Source organism: Crocodylus siamensis, chromosome 7 (assembly GCF_052110815.1).
Source record: "Crocodylus siamensis isolate JL-2025a chromosome 7, ASM5211081v1, whole genome shotgun sequence".
NCBI lineage: Eukaryota > Metazoa > Chordata > Crocodylia > Crocodylidae > Crocodylus > Crocodylus siamensis.
In genome coordinates this window covers 4,473,484-4,491,429 of record NC_143401.1, presented here as the reverse complement: position 1 = coordinate 4,491,429, position 17,946 = coordinate 4,473,484, and the positions used below count along the sequence as shown (strand labels likewise).

Genomic DNA, 17,946 nt, shown 5'->3' with positions numbered 1-17,946 from the left:
TTTAGGAGCCAGATGCAGAATCCATTCTTTATTGAAGTGAAACCAACATACAAAACCAGCTGGCAGCTTCCAAAGCTGTTAATTACTATTACATTTATCCATACCCCCATCCACAAGCTAGCTTTCCCCCACCCACAGACACTAAACCCATAAGCCCTGAGTAGCTGTGTTCCCTGTGTGGCACTCAAGCTTTTGCTGAATTAGTTATGCTTGCTAATATTAAACTAATGCCTCCTGACTGTGCAAGGCAACAGGGCTAAAACATAGCTCTGCTAAAATCAAGACTTCCTTAACAATATGGGGCTCAGCAGTTAGCTATATGCCTAAACTTGAACGCCATATAAAGTTTGTTAATAGACAAGCTAATGACCACAGTTAGGTGGAGTTCGTACTGTTCTACACATGCGTGGGTGATGTATAACCCAACTGCAAGAATCCCCATCCCCTACTGTAATCAGTGCTGCTTCTAATGGAACCAATGGCAATCATTTGGAGTAGCAGCCCATGTGTGCAGATCCCAGGCTTACACCCAGGAGGGCAGCAGTTACTTCAGCAGCTGGACCCTGTGTAGAACACGCGGAGGTGACGTCTTCAATTCAGGAAGGGGATGATGTTGGCATAGAACCACTCCACAGGAAGCTGAAGGTGATCTCCTTCCACCCCCAGGAACACCAGCTTGCCTGCCTTGTCCATCTGCTGCAGGCCCAGGCGATCCTAATGGAACGGAGACTGTTGTGAGAGCTGGATCCCCAAGGGCTCTAAGTAAGGCACTCAAGCCTCTTTAGTCCCCTAGAGTTTTTGGCACTTAGAAGTCTAGTGCTAGTGAATGTTTAATGCTCAGCAAGCTCTCTGCAATAAGATAATACCTTCATCCTCCATATGCTGCACTGAAGGACACAGCATAGATCTGGCTGCAAGAACAGATTTCTCTTCCACATCCCCACTGCCAAATTTGAGCGACTTTCCATGGGAGGGAAGAACAAGGCAACATAGTACAGGTAGCACTGGGCACCTGGTAGGCCAGCTACAGGGTTCATGACAATGGAAGCAGCCCCGTCTCCCTGCTGATAGGAAGCTCCCTCAAGGCAGTTGGATCTAGATGCCCATGAGGTGCAAGACTCAAGTGTCTAAGTCCAGATTTGCCACTGCTGAAACCCTGCTCAGCTGCTGCCTAAAGGTCTGCTACTGGCCATGTCTAGAGGGGTCCTGGCCTCAGGAAAGGTGAGTAGCCAGGTGCCTAGTGCCTGTCAGGGTCCACATCTGATGCAGAACCTGAGCGCGCTGCACACAGTGCTGCTGTTCCCTTCTATCTGTGCCTTGAAGGAGCACCTTTGTGGGGTGCGGGGGAGGCCTGTCTTCTAGTATGGTCTGTATCATCCCATGTGCAGAGACAATGGGTGCCTCCTCAGAAGAACCGCCCTGGCTCCAGGTCATTACCTCAGTGTACAGTGAGGTCTCTTGCAGTGGGACAGTCTCCTTGGCTTGGCCACTTCTGTAAAATCCAAACCACTGAGAAGAAAAAGGAAGGAAACATTAAACACTGCTGCAAAGGTCCTGGAGTTAAGAGCAGGCTGGTGCTGCATCTCGGCACTCGGGAGGATTGCTGGATACGGGCCAGACCTGCAATGCCGTATGTGTGCGGAACAGATAGGGATGCTTGTCCCCCACCCCATTTACAATATGCAATAGCATCTTAAGAGAATATTAAATAGGTTAAACAAGCTCTGAAAGACAGGCCAAAGACTTGGCCCCCAGAAGTCATTCAGCTGGCTGAGTGCCAACAGCTGCTGTACCCCGCACTTCTGATCTATGCTTCAGAGCTCAGGAAATGATTACAGCCATCTACATATCACTAATACCAAGTAAGGCACATTCCAGTATAACCTCCTCAGTCCTGACCCTCACCTAAGCAAGACTGTGGAACTGGTGGTGCTAGAGAAGGGCTTGGCACCAACCCCACTGGTGTTTAAACCATCCCAGGACACTGGCAGGACAAGATGGCTTTACTCTAGACCACAGCATAATCGAGCACCTCATAGTGCCCCAACCATCATCATGAGTCAGGTTGTCTGATCTGCACACAGCGATCCTGACAAACTTGGATCAGGACAGGGACTTTTGGTCAGTGGACAATGGGTAAAGTAGCTCTCTCCTGAAAGAGAGCTCCACAGGACAGATGTTCTACAGCAGCTGTCCGGTTTAGATCATCTATTTGCCCTTTCCTTTCCCAAAACTGTGAGACTGGCTATATCCAGACACAAGTGGATCCAGCTATAGGCTGAACTTGGATTTGCAGCTTCCTGGGTTTGCATTCTAAGCTGGGCACGGACTACGCACACAAAGGCAAAGGCAGAAGGACAGCTGCTTATCCTAATATCTGGCTGCCTCATCTTCCTCACCTCTGAAGCTGGAGGGTCCACCATGGTGTCATTGAGAAATTTCACCATCACAAACTTCTTCAGTGTCATGAGGTTTTTCTTGTACAGCTCATTGATGCCCTTGGACAGACAGGCCATAAAACAAGGAAATTAGTCATGCTGGAGACACTGGCAAGCAGGCTGAACATGGTGTGCTCACAGCAGCCTGAGGTGCTGGACTGTGTGGTCACCACATCAGACTGCTGATCCCCTTCAGGGCAAGAACAGGCCCAGATGCCAGCTAGGCTCACCCAAACGAGAGCAGAAGCAAGGAGAGGAGCCAGAAACTCATGCTTTCTAATCCCAACTCCACTCCAGCTTTCCTAGAATCATGCCCAGGTCTCTCTGTCCAGCTATACTGTAAGGTCAGGGTTAACTCTCCACTCCCTTGCTGGTGGCTTGTAAGGATCAACCAGTCACTTCAGAAGGTGCTCTGCAGCCACAAAGCCTTGCTTCTCAGAATGGTGCTGTGTAGTGTAAAGCCCCACACCTGGGAAAATCCCCACTTCAGCACTGAGCCACATGGAGCAGCAGAAGATGCTACACTCTGACCAAGCCAGAGACCCCTCAAGAGAACTAAACCCAAAGAGGCTTCCCTCAGGAACAGAGACAGAAGAAAAGCCCAGCTGTGCCCATGCCGCATGTCTGTGCCCTACTCTAAGCAGTCATAAGAGCCCACGTCAGCTCAGAGCTGCAGGCACCATGCCCCCTTACCCTCTCCTGGTTGATGTCAGCAAGGAAGATGCTGTATTTTTGGTACTCCTCCTCCTTCAAGGGGTCATGCCAGTACTGGGCCTGCACCAGGCTGCAGGGGAGAGGAAGGACCATGAAAAAGCAAACCCAAGGGCTCCAGCATGCTTCTTGCCTTAGCCTCTGATGCCTATGTACTCACCGCCTCTGAATGGCTGTCATGTAGGCCCCTAGGTCCAGCATCTTTCGGATCCAGTCGCAGATGTGGGAGCTCTCTCCAGGACAGTGGGGGAAGCCATACACCCCTGGAACAGCAAGACAGGGCACAGGCACTCAGGGAGCAGAACTGACACACTGGAAGAACTGCCTCCTCCTCCGAGAACAGCAGCAGGAAGTACCCTAGGACTGTAGGTCTCCCACCCTATACTCCCTACAGCCAACCAACCTGCCCTGGGGGACAACTGCGGGGGAAGAGAACAGGTGACATTCTCTAGCTGACTGGCAAAGGGCATCAGCATGGAGAACGGGTTCACACAGCTAATGGAAATGTCTCATTCTGGGCCCGTCTACAATCCAGGATGCCTGACACAGGGTGTCCATGCCAGCCTAACTGTGTGGAGAGCCCCCAAGCTCAGTACAGATGAGCAGAAGGTGTAACTACATCCTTGCCCTGGAAATCACAAGTTAAGCCACAACCCTAGTCAGCAGAGCTGTATCAGGAGCGAGATTTTGCTGGCAGCTACATCAGCAAAGGAGTAGGATCCTTTCAAACCTGTGGCTGACTCTTAATAGTGTTGTCCCAGCCTCAGTCTATTCCCTCAACACCATAAGATTTTTCTGTGACTCCTACTGTGCTAGAGAGAGACTAAGACTCAGTGGAGCTTTCCCCAGTCCCTTGGGAGATCACTGTGGGCATGGAGGGCTCACTGCCAGAAAAGCTCCCACATGCTGGGCCACTTCCCTGTCTCTCATCCTCCTGCAATGCCTTGTTCTAGCTCATGATTTGCTGTGAGCAGCTCCTCTCTTTTCTGGGCATGTAACCTTCTCTGCACATTCAGCTCACCACCACCTCACTGCAGTTCCTGCCTGTCCCTGAACCCAACGCAAGAGCAGTCTGGGAGATATGCAGTTTCTTAGCAACAGGGCACAGTTAGATCATTAGGATTTGGGCAAAAGCATTGGGTCAGTTTACTGCAAGTGAAGGAAAGGCCCAGGGAAGCTCCCTCAGGTGTATGGCAGGAAGAAGGGATCATTTTAAACTGCCAACAGCTCCCTCTCTGTTCACAGTAAGCCTGTTTAGGAAGCAGGATGTCTTTGGGAGGATTTCTGGGAGGAGTTACCTTGCTGCTGCCCACCAATGGAAATCAAATTGAACATGGGAGGAGACGGACATCTCTGGGCCACCGCTCTCCTGTGGAAAGAGACAAAGGGCTTAAGCTTGCCCTGTCCTGTATAGACACTACTGGCATTAAACATCACTGTTCAGAAGAGGGAACGGAGAATGGGACCTGGAGAGCATGGTGGGGTAGAGGGGGGAGGAACCATTTTTAACTCTTTAAAGCCCAGCCCCTAGTACAACTTCCTGCCTCGTCTATGGCTCCCTGGCTCTCCTCACCCCCCGTTTCTCCAGAACGAGGGGGCGCGCCACACCTCGTCCAAGCCTCCCCAGCAGTGAGGCAAGAACCGGGGATGCCTGAGCTTCGTGTTGCTGCCACCAGGCCGGGAGAAGAGCGCCTCGCTTGAACCCCAAGATGACTTAGCTGCACTCTAACTTGAGCCCAAGGGGAAGTCTCCAGGGCGGGGGGAATAAGGGGTTCCCAACCACAGTGCAGCATCCCTACCGTGAAAAAGATCAGACTGCAAACTTACAGGAACTGGCCTCCTTGGGAAAAGCCCATCGAGTTGTAGCCTCCCTGCAACTTAGGATCCTTTGCGAGTGTGTCACAAACTTGTGTCACTTGGTCATTCACATTCATGAAGAAGCTGTTCTCCATATCCTAAGGAATCAGCCACGTGAAGAGATGAAAGGACAGATATATGTTAACAACGGCCTGCTGAAGTGATTCTTGCCTCCATGTGCTTGGTAGATCTAGGATTAACATGGCACTCTTTGGAGAAAGGGCCTTAAACGCTAAAATTCCATGAGATAAAGATAAACCCAGTTTTATAAGATCCCATTCTATCCAGCAGGTCTTTGTCCCCTCCAGGCTCACAGCACAAGTACAGAGGAAGGCAATACTTGTATGAGATATATAAAATAATAAATACATGTCCACAAATGAACACAAGTACTGGAGTTAAACCACAGGAAAGGACAAAGTACAGCATCTCATCACGTGTCTGTGTACTATCTGGAGAGATTTCAAAATGCTGATCAGCAGATCTGTGTTCCTAGCTCTTCTCTCATATGCAACTAACCAGACTGCATCGGTTTCAACATGGCAAAGCTATAGATTTGCTAAAGAGAATTAATAGTGAAAGCCTTTTATAGCTCTCTGTAGCACTATGTCAAACTCAGAGACAACAATATATTCCCATAGTGCCTTTAACTCTGCACAGAAGCCATTAACCAGAGAAAACGGATGACCACAGTTTTACCTCGATTATGTTCTTCCCAATCTTCAAAGACAGAACATAGATTCCAGGTATCTTCTCTTCCACTATTTTTTTAATGTACCCCATACTTTCAGGGTTACAGCAGCTGTCTCCTACAAAGAGGAGGAAAGTTCCCATCAGATGCTGTAACGTCATCACACCTTAGGTACCTGAGCTGCTGAAACCAAGCTCCCCACTACATCTTTCCCCCCATGTATCAATACTGCACATTCTCCTCCCCTTGCCCTCTTGCTAATGACATGCTCGTGACATCCATTTAAAACCGGCAGCTACGAAATTTTAATCCCACTGGGCACGCCAAATTCTCAGCAATCCTCTCCCTTAATTCTACCCTTACAGAAATGCATTGCTGCAGCGGTTTAAGTCTTAATTGAACTACCCCTGGGGCACAAAACAATGGGTGTACAGAGGGCTCCAGAAGTCAGGGCCCTGCTTCTGCAGTAATACGCGTTTGCAGTCTGGGCACTAGAGCCTCCCAAAGTTTAATCCAGGCTCTTACACAGCCTTTCTCTGTGGCTTTGAGCATATCACAGCTTCTCTCTGCTTGAGGTTCCCAGTCTGTAATAACCAGAGGCGATTAAGAGGATTAATTAGTGCTTATAAAACCAATAAGCATCATTATAATTATCAGAGCTTTACAGTGTTATGATCTCATGTGATAGCTGGGGGTGGAAGGCAGGTGATATGGCTAAGTGAAAGAAGCATTGGACTGGGGGGCGGAAAGCAGGATTTCAGGGTTTGTCCCCACCTCTACCAAAGATCTCCTGTGACACAGTGGACAAGCTGGATCACTACCATGCCTCAGTTTCCCCACCTTCAAACAAGGAATCCTGATCTTTGCCCTCCTTTGCAAAGCCCCTCGAGCTCTGTAACAGCAACGTGGGGCTTATCGTGATTTAAAACCTGGCAGAGTGCTGCAAGAGGGAGCAGGTTACGGCACATTACCGCTGGCTTGGGAAGCACGCTGTGGTGCAACCGCCCACACACGGCACCCGTGAGAACCGCGCTTGCTCCCAGGCCTGTTTGGAAACTGTTCAGAAGAGGGAACGGAGAATGGGACCTGGAGAGCATGGTGGGGTAGAGGGGGGAGGAACCATTTTTAACTCTTTAAAGCCCAGCCCCTAGTACAACTTCCTGCCTCGTCTATGGCTCCCTAGCTCTCCTCACCCCCCGTTTCTCCAGAACGAGGGGGCGCGCCACACCTCGTCCGAGCCTCCCCAGGAGTGAGGCAAGAACCGGGGATGACTGCGCTTCGTGTTGCTGCCACCAGGCCGGGAGAAGAGCGCCTCGCTTGACACTCAACCCCCACGCTCCTCCGGCCCAGAAACTCCTCTCCCCCTCCCGGCCCGGGCGACTGGTGCACCCGGCGGGGATGGCTACCAGGGGCCGGCTGCAGGCCTCCCGGGCCGGGGCAAGTGGGAAGGGATGTAGCAGGGACCCCTCCCGGCCCCCCGGCACTCACCCATGCCGTGCCAGATGACCAGGGGCACCGGCCCCGTGCGGTTCCCCGCGCCCAGCACCAGCGGCAGGAGCAGCAGCGCGCGCGCCCACCTGAGCGCCGCCATCTTGGCCGGCCACGTGACCACCGGGGCGTCACGTGGCGGGGAGGGTCACGTGGGTGCGGGGCTGAGCCAGGCGGGACGTGGCTGGGCGGGGCCAGTGCCGGCTTTGGCGTCATTCACGTGGATCTGGGGGCGATTTGGCCGATTTGACTTTTCCATGAGGGAAAAAAAAAAAAGTGTCAGGTGCTTGCGGATCCCGGGGGCGCGGGCCGGCTTTGCGCTCCCCCGGGGAAGCGGTGCGGACGGCGGCGGGCCGGCGACCTCCTGCCCGGCAGTCGCTGAGGCGCGGCCTCGAGGGGGACGATGGAGCCGAGCGCTGAGAGGGCCCGGGCGGACGAGCCGGAGCCGGAGCCGGAGCCGGAGCCGGAGCCGGACGATGCTGCCCTGCTGCCCGGCCCGCAGCCCTCCTGCTGCCAAGGTAGGTGGGTGCGGTGCCAAGCAGTGCGGCACGTCGCGGTCTCAACGAGAGACTGGAGCTGCTGGACTTGAAACCGGTGCCCGCTTGTTTCCTGCAGCCCTGAGCGGTCGCGTCGCCGGTTCACCTCTGCGTAGCCAGGCCGGTGATAAAGATTGGCCGCCCCGTCCAGAGGGCTGGAGTAAGGGTCAGGCCCCTAGCTGAAGGGACGCAGGGTCCCCTCTCGGCCCAGCAGCACTGCGGGGGCCGCGCGGCCTGGCCTGCTGTCGGCACTTCTCGGGAGACGGGCAGACAAAGCGGGTCGGGAATGCCAGGACAGCAGGACGGGGCAGCCACAGAGCGGCAGGAGGCGATCCAGGCCTCCAGCCCTCGCTTCCCTGAAGGAAATCTCTGCTTCAGCGGGAGACCTGCCTCTGCCTCTGCCTCTGCCCCAGCCTGTCTGCCCAGGAGCTGGTAGAGGAGAAATTCTGCTCTGCTGCATGGAGGGAGGCGCGTGTCCTGGGACAAGCCAAGGGGGAATCGGACTGAACGCAGTGCTGGGGGGAAGCTCTGTGGATCTGTATGGCTCTGTCAAAGAGGCGGGGATGACGGTTTGTCTTTGAAATAGCATTGTCTCCTGCCTCCGAACCAGCAGCTTTGAGGACCTTTTTCTGAACATTAAGAAAAGTGCAAATGCTGTGACCTTGCACTTAGGAACATGTTTGGGATACCTTCAAAAGCTGAGACAAGTAGAAGATAGTGCCGTTTGCAGCGTTCTGAGGAAAAAGGAAGTGAATTATTGTACAGAGATGAACCAACGACAAAGCTTAACGTTGACAGAGACGTGAAGGACCCGTTAGAGACTGGGAGGCAGAGAAGAGCACAAGATTCCTCTGAGCAGTGATTTGGGTCAGGGGAGCACTATTGGTGAAAGTTAGATGTTTGTCTGTATGTTTTAGGGGCTCGGATGTATCATCAAGCATTAAAGTGGTTGTTTTATAAGATGGATTCATTAGTCAATAATAAAGAAGAAATAAGATGATTGATGGTGGCTCCTGGCTGTCTGGAGGCCCTTAGTCACCTTGGCTGGGTAAAGTAGGTTGGTCTACTGACCATCTCTGGCATGCGGGGGTGGCTTTCTTTCTTCAGGGCTCTGCTCAGCTCGCTGGGGGCTGGCTGTTGTCCTGCACATCACCCTCTTCATGGTGTACGCGCTCCGAGTCAATCTCAGCATGGCCATCGTGGCGATGACGAATGCCACCCACCCCAGCAACCAGGCCAATGTCTCCGTTGACATGTGTTCTAACCGGTCGCACGCGCGGTCCGACGGCTCCCACCCAGCATTCGCCCATGGGGTAAGTGGAAAGGCAGCTCAGGCCATTTCCTCAGGGACTCTGCTCTCCCCGTTGGAGCTTGGCAGGATGGACTGACCTGGAAGTCGTGAAGCAGAGCCTGGATTCGGGGCTGGCACCAGGGCTAGCCTGAGAAGCAGGTCTGTGAGGGAGCCAGTCTTATGATGAGGGAGAGCTTAGAATTGGACAGCAAGCTGCACATGGCCTTGCATGGACCAACCCCTTACCCTGCCCAGGGGGAGACCAAGTGCAGAGTTCAGTTGTCCGGTGGTGCCTTCAGATGCCTTCTCACCCCTCTGATCCAAGCCCTCTGTCTCTCCCAGGCTCCTGTGTATGACTGGAGTGCCGAGACCCAGGGCATCATCCTCAGCTCCTTCTTCTACGGCTACATCTTCACCCAGATGCTTGGCGGTTACTGGGCAGGAACACTGGGTGGGAAGGTGGTGTTGGGCTGCGGGCTGTTCCTCACTTCGGCTCTCACCCTTTTTGTGCCGCTGGCAGCAAAGCTGGGAGTCATGTACCTCATCGGGCTCCAGGTGCTGCTGGGCCTCGCAGAGGTAGGGCCTTGGCTTCATAGCTCTTTGCTCTGGTGGTTACATGTGTCTGTATCTGTGTCCACGGTGGTGATGGAACAATCTAATGAGCCAAGTATCTGCCCCAAGGAGCTTACAGGCAAGGGGCAGTGCCAAACCAAAATGGCAGGACAAGGGGAGAAGAGTGGTAGATCCCATGATGGTGCATGGCTCTGAATGTTCTTCACCAGGGATCATTCCCAGCATGCTCTCCCTCCCCCCTTTACCACACACATGTGAACACACATGCTGGTGTTTATGGTCACATGTCCTTCCTCCCCAGGGGGTGATATTTCCAGCGCAATACACGCTGTGGGCAAAATGGGCTCCCCCCATGGAACGCAGCAGGCTCATGAACATTGCGGATGCTGGTAAGAGACTGTGACACCTCATTGCCAACCTGACTGTGCCCCAAAGGTCTGGCCCTCTGCCCTGGAGACAGGGACAGAGGCCTGTAATGTTGCCTCAGTGCCAGTGGGAGCTGGGCACCCAAGTACCTGTGCCTGGAGGGGCTGTGTGGCGGTTTGGACTGGGCACCAAGAAGCCCAGGTCATCATCCCCTCTTCTGAACGCTCTTCATTTCTATTTCTCAGGATGCACCTTCGGGACCTTCCTTGCTTACCTTGCGGCTGGGTTTATCTGCCAGTGCCTGGGGTGGCCCTACATCTTCTACATCTTTGGTGAGATCTTTCATATCCAGCCTCTCTACTCGGGGTTCTGATGCAGGGAACTTGCTGGCAGGAGCCATGGAGTTTGTCTACTTCCCTCTGCACAAGGAAACGGTGGTTCGGGCCTAGTTCCTAACCTGGTCCCCCCTCATCATCCCAGCCAGCACCCCCTCAGCCATCCCAGCAGAAAGGGCTGGCAGGGGTATCCCTTGCGCCCTACAGCCCGAGTTTGTGGCCTATGGCTGTGGCAGTGTGGAGAGGAGCTTGCATTGCTGTTGTCCATGCTGTACTCATCAAGTGAGTGAGAGCCAGGCCCCGGCAGACAGACCAACCTATGAAGGTTTGGGAACCCCCTGGAGTGTCAAGGGATCATAGCGCTGGCAGTAAGGGAAGTCCTAGGAATGTTAAAGCACCTTTCCTGCTCTGTTGGGCTGTCTCTGGCCTTTGCAGTGCTTCAGCCTTCAGGGTCCTGGCCTGTGATCCTGTCACCAGGCTGGAGCTCTTTGCCTGCCTGTGTATTGGCATCTAGCACTAGGCCAGTTGAAGGCACGGCCTCATGAGCTGTGTGTCCACAAGACCTGAGCCAGGCCTTGACCTGCTCCTTGTTTCCCCAGGCGGCATCGGCTGCATCTGGAGCATGTTCTGGTTCCTTCTGGTCTATGAAGATCCTGCCTGTCACCCTTGCATTAGTGCCCGCGAGAGGGATTACATCGTGTCATCTCTGGCCAGTCAGGTGCGCTGAAAGCCCTATAACTCCAACACGCTTCTTGCCTGCATTTTTTGAGAGGAGGCTGTAGCCAAGGGACCCTCTGGGGGTGAGACTGTCAGCAGAAGGCTCCACTGAGTGCCCCACAGGTTGAGGCAGGGAAAAACCCTGTCCTAAGGGGCTTCCACATCAGCTCAGCCATGTCCATGATGGTGTGAGACCAGCACTCATGGGGAAAAGGCTGTGGCAGGGCTGGTGAGATCAGAGTTGGTGGATGGGCAGGAGGAGTTTGCAAGAGGCAGTGGGGAGTTCTGGCATGTGAGAAGCAAGATGCAAGTCCCGGTGTGAGTGGTGGGAAGCCACGCCTGGGTGGAGGTGAAGGAAGATTGGAAGGAGATGGAGGCAATGGGAGAGGGAGGCCAGAGCTTTGTGGTGATGAGGAGTAGGAACTCAAGACGGAGAAGAAGCAGGCTTCCACGGAAGGGGTAGGATGAGCTGAGGGCAAGAGGCTCTTTACCATGGTGCCTTGAACTGAGCAGAGGGGCAGGTCATGGAATGGGAATCTGCACCTGGGAGGCTTAGACTGGAGTAGGGGGAAAGCTGGGACAGGTTTGATTTGCTATGCATAGCTCCAGCCTGGCATTAGCAGGTGTAACTCTGTGCCAGCAGTAAGCCATTGAAGTTATCAGCCAAACCCAGTAGCATCCTGAGCCTGCTGAGTTGGAGATGCCGGGTCACTGGAAGCGCCCCTCTTGAGCCGGCTCTGACAGGAGGATTCCCCTGCAGGGCTGTTCTCATGGCTGGTCCCTCCCACTCAAGGCCATGGCAAAGTCGCTGCCCCTATGGGCGATCGCTGTGGCCTGTTTCTGCACCGACTGGCTCTTCTACACGCTGCTGACATCCATGCCGACGTACATGAACAATGTTCTGCACTTCAACATCCAGGAGGTAAGCTGGAGAAGGAGAATTGTCTTCTGCCTAGTGGAGCAGCTGGCCTTAGCCCCTGGGCTTTGAACACCGAGCTGTGGCCTGGCTTGGCAGTTTCCACTTCTAGACTCCCCCACACATGTATCTGGTAATGCCGTGGGCACTTGTGGCACCCCACAGCCGCTGCCGATCTATGTCAAGTGGAGATGCCAGTGCCTCAGTTTGGTCTCATCTTCGCAGAATGGACTCCTCTCAGCACTGCCTTATGTTGGCAATGGCCTGGGTCACATCCTGTCAGGGCTGCTGGCAGACTTGCTCCTCTCCAGGCACGTGCTCAGCACAGCCGCAGTGCGGAAACTCTTCTCAGCAGTGGGTAAGGACCAGTCCTGTCTGCCCCCAGGTTCTCCAGCTGGCTATCCTCCCCCCACAGGCCATAAATGTGCCTCCTTTCCTTCCTAGGGATGCTGCTACCAGGCGCCTTCCTAGTGGCTGTGTCCTACATTGGCTGCAACTACACAGCTGCCGTGGCCTTTCTCACACTGTCCTTGACCGTGAACAGCACAACCGGGGCAGGCCTGAACATCAACCATATTGACATTGCCCCCAGGTGAGATGCATGACCTGTTCTCCTTTCCCATGCCTCCATGGCTCCAGCCATCCTCCCTCCCTCTACCAGTCCTCTGCTACTTGGCTCTGAGCTGCACTCCTGCCTGTCCAGTATCAGGAGATCAGGGAGAGGAAAAAGCAGGAGCAAAAAAGGGGGTAAGGATGTTGCCCTCCTTCAAGAGGGCAGGTGATGGCTAAGGGGCAGTTTCTGCCAGCTTCTGGGCTCTGCTAATGCCAGACAGGTTTGCAGTAGGTTAGTTGTATCACTTGAGAGATGGTTGGACCTGCATAGCACTTCCCTCTGTCTCTTGCTCAGGAAATCTTCCCTTCCCTTCTCCCAGGTATGCTGGATTTCTGCTGGGGATCACAAACACCTTTGGAATAATAGCAGGGATCATTGCTCCCACTGCAGTCGGATTCCTCACCAGCCAGGTAATTGAGGGCTGCTCTGGGAGACCAACTTGGAACTCGTGCTCTCCCTTGTGCTGGGAAGGGAAAATGCAGTTGGAAGGTGGGCCAAAAGACTATTTCCCATGCACCAGATTAAAATGTGTTCCTGGCTGAGCTCTTATAGTCTCTCTGAGCCCAGCCTTCAGCCTGTTTCATGCTGGGTGACATGCACAGTGTGCCAAGTCAGTATGGAGAGAATGGACATGTGAACAAGATCCTGGGGGCGGGGGGGCTTTATTGTGTTCAGTTGTTTGTGCGCCTGTATCCTGAGCTGTTTGAAAGAAGCCTTTCTAATTGGCACCTAGAGTGTGGGCTCGCAGGAAGGGGAGACCCTAGAGGAGCTGGAATGGGACAGTAGAAGCTTTGTTCCAGGGATGAGCTGCTTGAGTTCAGCATAAAAGGCCATGACACAGAGTCCAAAAGGGGAACATCTTTAGCTGAACCAAGCTCTTTACTGTTACAGCTATTGATAAACGTGGGGCCAGACAGGCACAAGCCCTAAGGCCCATCTCCGTGTATGGGATGGTAACCTTGAGCTGGAGACCAGATTAACAATAGCCCATGTTTGGTTCCCCCCAGGACCTGGTGGCTGGCTGGAGGAACGTCTTCTTCCTGTCGGCAGGGATCGATCTCTTCGGCCTCCTGTTCTACGTGGCCTTTGGCAATGGAACCATCCAGGATTGGGCTAAAGAGGATGTTGCCAACCAGTGAGCAGCTGAGTCAGGCTGCTGTGTGACAAGGGTCTGGGATGAAATATGCTCCAGGGAACGTAGGTTAGTCAAGATATCCTAGCCGTGTCCAGCACCTGAATAGAAAGTGCCAGGCATTTGTGTAGCCAGCCAGCTGTGTCCTGGATTCCCATGTCCTTCCCCAGGCTTCACATGATCAAAGCACAAGTGAGCACAGTAGGGCAAACACAAGAGGTCTCCTTCCAAGATGCTTAGTTGGAGGTAGGCTCCTTTTCTGCTCTGAATTTATTTACCCAGGTTGAGTTAGAATTTCACCTCTCTGCAGCAGAGTGCCTATTTTCAGCCCCCTTTCTTGGGATGGTGGCTTAGTTCATGGTGCATTTTTATTAATGGTGCATTTTTATACTATAAGCAGCAGCACTTAGCCTGTTACCTCAAGATAGTTTCCCTCTGGTGCCTCGGTTAGTGACTGCAGTGAAAGCTGCCTCTTTCCTGCCCTGTGACACCAGCTCATGTCTGGTTAAGAGGCCAAACTAGAATTAATCCCCTGTTCACAGGATAATGCTGTTACTGCTGGTAACCTCTTGGCTTGAGGGTTGCTAGGGGGACCCCAGTCATACCCACACCTCCCAGAATTGCAGTATGAAGCAGCTGAGACTGTAGTCCACAGTGCTTCACTGCTTCCCCTGGGATCTTATCCACCTTCTCTGGAATGTGATTTCAGAGGCATCTGAAATCTGTTGGCAGGGGAAGCTCTTCAGCCTCTGAGCATGGTCTTTTGAACTGAATTATAATGCTGGTCCCTGCTAGGCTGCCACAGGGGCAGGTCCTGTGTGCATCTATGAGTCCAGGCTAGGACCATCTACCTTCTGCATGTACCACCCACTGCCCCTTCCTGCCCAGGCAGAGGCACCTATTTTCACCTGGCCTAAGGTGTCAGGTTAGGGAGGAGGGAACTTGAGGAAAGGCTCCAGGTGTAGTCATCTCATTCTGCCCTGTGCTCACCAGGGCACCTACGGTCCCGTTGAAGTGAGCTAGATAAGGCCATAAGGAAGAGATTCAAGTTGAGTGTTTATTCACACTGAAATTATCCAGGCTTCTCCCCTCGTATGCTCCCCTCCCCCAGCTCACCCTGAAGGAAAGCCTCACATTAAGAACAAGAACAGAAAAACCTCACCTTTCCAGAGGAAGCTCTTCCATTGTGTTTTGTTGCTCAGGAGCCAGTCCTGAATAAGCAACTCCAGATGCTGGTCTGTGATGGCAGGGTTTGGGGTGCCCTCCATTGCTGATGCCTTTGAGCAAGCCACCTGCTTCCCCCCTGACCAGAGTATTCACTTCCTTCCGGTCTTCATCACAGACTGGGTGACCTTGGAGGTGCCCACAGCCGCCTCCTCCATAGTCTTGATCACAGCCACTGCCTGCGTCATGTTCCGCACAGCAAAGCAGCTTGTTAGAGAAGGCACGGCAGGGTCAGGACCCCTTGTCTTCCTTGATGGCAAACCCCAAGGACCCCATCCTGCTGTTGAGGCTTGTCCTGTGCGGGGTGCAGTTCGTACAGGAGCAGCCCCCTGGCTTTGTCAGAGAAAGAGGGGCAGATTTGGTGGAGTAGATAGAGCAAGGCAGCAGTTCCCCACCCATACACACACCAATTGAGAAGGCCTTATCCTCCTTCTCCACCCAGCTACTAGGACTGGGTTTTCAAGGGGCATTAATAGAGTGTGAGGTGGGTACTCAGAGAAGCTGTCCACACATGAGCTTGCTAGGGATCATCTGAACAGTGGCAGCATCCCCAGACTTCAGCTCTGCAGGACTGTCCTCCAGCTTCTTGCCAGACCTGCAGTCAGTCTTCTCCCACAGCTTGGCAAACTCGCAGGCAATGTGAGTTGTACGGCAGTCTAGCACCAGGAAGGAGCCAGCAGAGATCTCGCCAGGGTAGTTCAGGATGATGACTTGTGTGGACAGAAGCAAAAGGGATGTGAAGGAGAGCAGAAAGCAGGGCACGCTGGGGCTGGGGCATGTGGGTTCCTTGCCAAGGGTCTCCTGCAAGGTTCTCTGTGGTGCAGCACCACCAGGGTTAAGAGCAGACTCAGAATTGACCATTCCAGCAATCCTCCTTCAGGGGAAGCTCTGTGAACAACAGCCATCTCACCTGTTCAGGGAATGACCTTCCCCTTCCTCCCCATCCCAAACACACCCAGAAGGTGTAGCAGGGCTCTGTAGTGACACAGGCCTGACTCTGGGCAAGGCAACTTCACCTTTGCAGGCCTCGGGTTCACTACTTGTAAAATGGGGAGAATTTTGCTTCTCTGTAATCCAAAGGACTTGACTAGTGGAAAGCACTACATAAGTGAGATTTTACTTGCCTTAATAAAGCCTCACTCGACCCACAGCCCCTTGGTGCACGCAGAGTATTTGAAAGATGAGGGTCCAGTGGTGTTGATGTATCTCGACCCCCAGCCCACATGCTAAGGGAAAGTCATGTGCTTGGTTCCCCCCTGGACAGCTGGATTCTGCTGGCAGCCTTGAAGCTCATCACTCCCAGAACGGCCACCCCCACCACACAGCACCATTTTAAGAGTTCACCATAGCCTCAGTCACCCCCATTCACCGCCGATCTTGTAGATGTCCTGCAGGGGCAGGCAGAGGGGTTTGTTGCTGGGGCAGGAAGGCAGGATAATTGAATCCAGGGCTTCCAGCCATGTGGTGCGAGAGGCATCACCTTCCCTTGTGGAGATACTGCAGCCCTGCTTTACCCTCGTGGTACCCACCATATGCTCATAGTGCTAAGTGACGGATCTCTCCAGGCAGCAGAAGCTGTGCTGCATTACTACTAAGCAGCTGCTCTGGAGGAAGCTCCATGGCTTTGACACTAGAGAACCTTGGCTGAAAGCAGAGGTACAGCTACAGGGAAAAATACCCTGGGATATATACCATGTGCCCACTACTATTGTCCATTAGCTCAGTGCAAACGGGCTTCCTCCCCACTTAGTGGCCAGGCAGGAGAAAAGCACCTCCCTCAAGTAGCTCTACTAGGAGCCAGTCTGTTGGGGAATAATAGAGTGAGGTGTGTGCCCACACCCATTGAACAGGCAGGCACAGACTGCTCACGTTGGGACTGGCCTCTAGCATGTCCCTATGCCAGCTAGAGATGGGCACAAAGGCCACCATGGTGGGGTTGTAGCCAATCTTGATGTAGGCACTCATCACCTTGGTGATTTAGTAGTGCTTCTTCCTGTATGGGGGCTCCATCTTATTTGACACCCCCCCCCCCGACGAGCTGCTTCACCCCCAGTGTGTAAGCCAGCAGGGCTGCTCTTGGGTCTGCCTATTCTTAGAGTGGTCGGCTTTGAACTCCCCCATGCCCGCAGCCACAATCAGCACCACGCAGCCAACCTGGCAGGGCAGGAGAGGCATGATACCAGGTCCCTCCTGGGAAGCGGAGTCTGGAGGGGATGTGATAGGCCTGTGGACCCTTTCAGCCATCCCCAGGGGCATCCCCACAGTTACTTCCCCATGTTGGAGACCATGCAGGGCAGCTGGGCTGGATTGACATATAGCAGTGGCTCTACAGGGACTCTGTATAGATCCCCCTGGAGCATACAGCAGCCTCCTCCGCAACACAGCCTTCACCTACCTGCCCCAGGCCTCACCTGCAAGGTGCTGCTGATCATGTTTTTGATGATGTGGCAGTGCCTGGGGGCATTGATGGTGATGTAGTACTTGGTGATTTCAAACTTCCACAGGGAGATATCAACAGTGATGCTGCGCTCCTGCTCCACCTCCAGCTTGTCCAGCACCCAGGGCCCTTGCCCCTCTGCACGGAGGGGAGACCCCAGTTAAAACCCCGGGCAGGGGATCATGCTCCACTGTGCCTCTGGGGGACAGCCCCTACCCTGCATCATCTTGGGGATAGACCCCCTCCCTGCCCTCTCCTTCATAGAGAAATCAGGCTGGAAGGGACCTCCAGGGCACACCTGGTCCAACCCCCCTGCCTGATGCAGGGTCATCCGTGTCCAAACCATCCCATACAAATCCATCATCCAACTCTACATAAGACTACCGTCACCCCTGACACAACACAAGATGTCACACCCGAACCTGCCACAGGTAAAGCAAGAGAACTGCAGCAGCCAACATCCTGCTTCTGTGGACTAGCCCTGGGAATCCACATAAACACCCTGACCCAGAGTCACACACAACCCCACACCCCTTTCTCCTCCACACACAGCGGGGTTTAAAGGGCTGGGGGAATACTGCAGAGCAGAATGGATATGGTCAGCAAGGCAGGTGCATGCCC

The 17,946-nt window shown here is 53.7% G+C and overlaps 2 protein-coding genes across 2 annotated transcripts; one reads left to right on the top strand and one right to left on the bottom strand.

Moving 5' to 3' along the window:
- Positions 1 to 15: 15 nt before the first annotated feature.
- Positions 16 to 7,330, bottom strand: PPT1 (palmitoyl-protein thioesterase 1). Its single transcript, XM_090058513.1, has 9 exons — positions 7,186 to 7,330; positions 5,706 to 5,815; positions 4,977 to 5,104; positions 4,448 to 4,518; positions 3,310 to 3,412; positions 3,132 to 3,222; positions 2,400 to 2,498; positions 1,438 to 1,509; positions 16 to 714 (listed from the first exon to the last, which is right to left on the bottom strand). Exons 1-9 carry the CDS (start codon positions 7,286 to 7,288, stop codon positions 592 to 594), a joined length of 900 nt encoding a protein of 299 aa, XP_089914639.1. The 5' UTR covers positions 7,289 to 7,330; the 3' UTR covers positions 16 to 591.
- Positions 7,331 to 7,345: 15 nt separating this feature from the next.
- Positions 7,346 to 16,038, top strand: LOC149859351 (sodium-dependent phosphate transport protein 3-like). The gene is made up of 11 exons (XM_090058510.1): positions 7,346 to 7,703; positions 8,829 to 9,034; positions 9,355 to 9,588; positions 9,887 to 9,974; positions 10,197 to 10,283; positions 10,886 to 11,004; positions 11,764 to 11,925; positions 12,145 to 12,277; positions 12,364 to 12,511; positions 12,852 to 12,942; positions 13,540 to 16,038. Exons 1-11 carry the CDS (start codon positions 7,589 to 7,591, stop codon positions 13,669 to 13,671), a joined length of 1,515 nt encoding a protein of 504 aa, XP_089914636.1. The 5' UTR covers positions 7,346 to 7,588; the 3' UTR covers positions 13,672 to 16,038.
- The last annotated feature ends 1,908 nt before the right edge of the window (positions 16,039 to 17,946 follow it).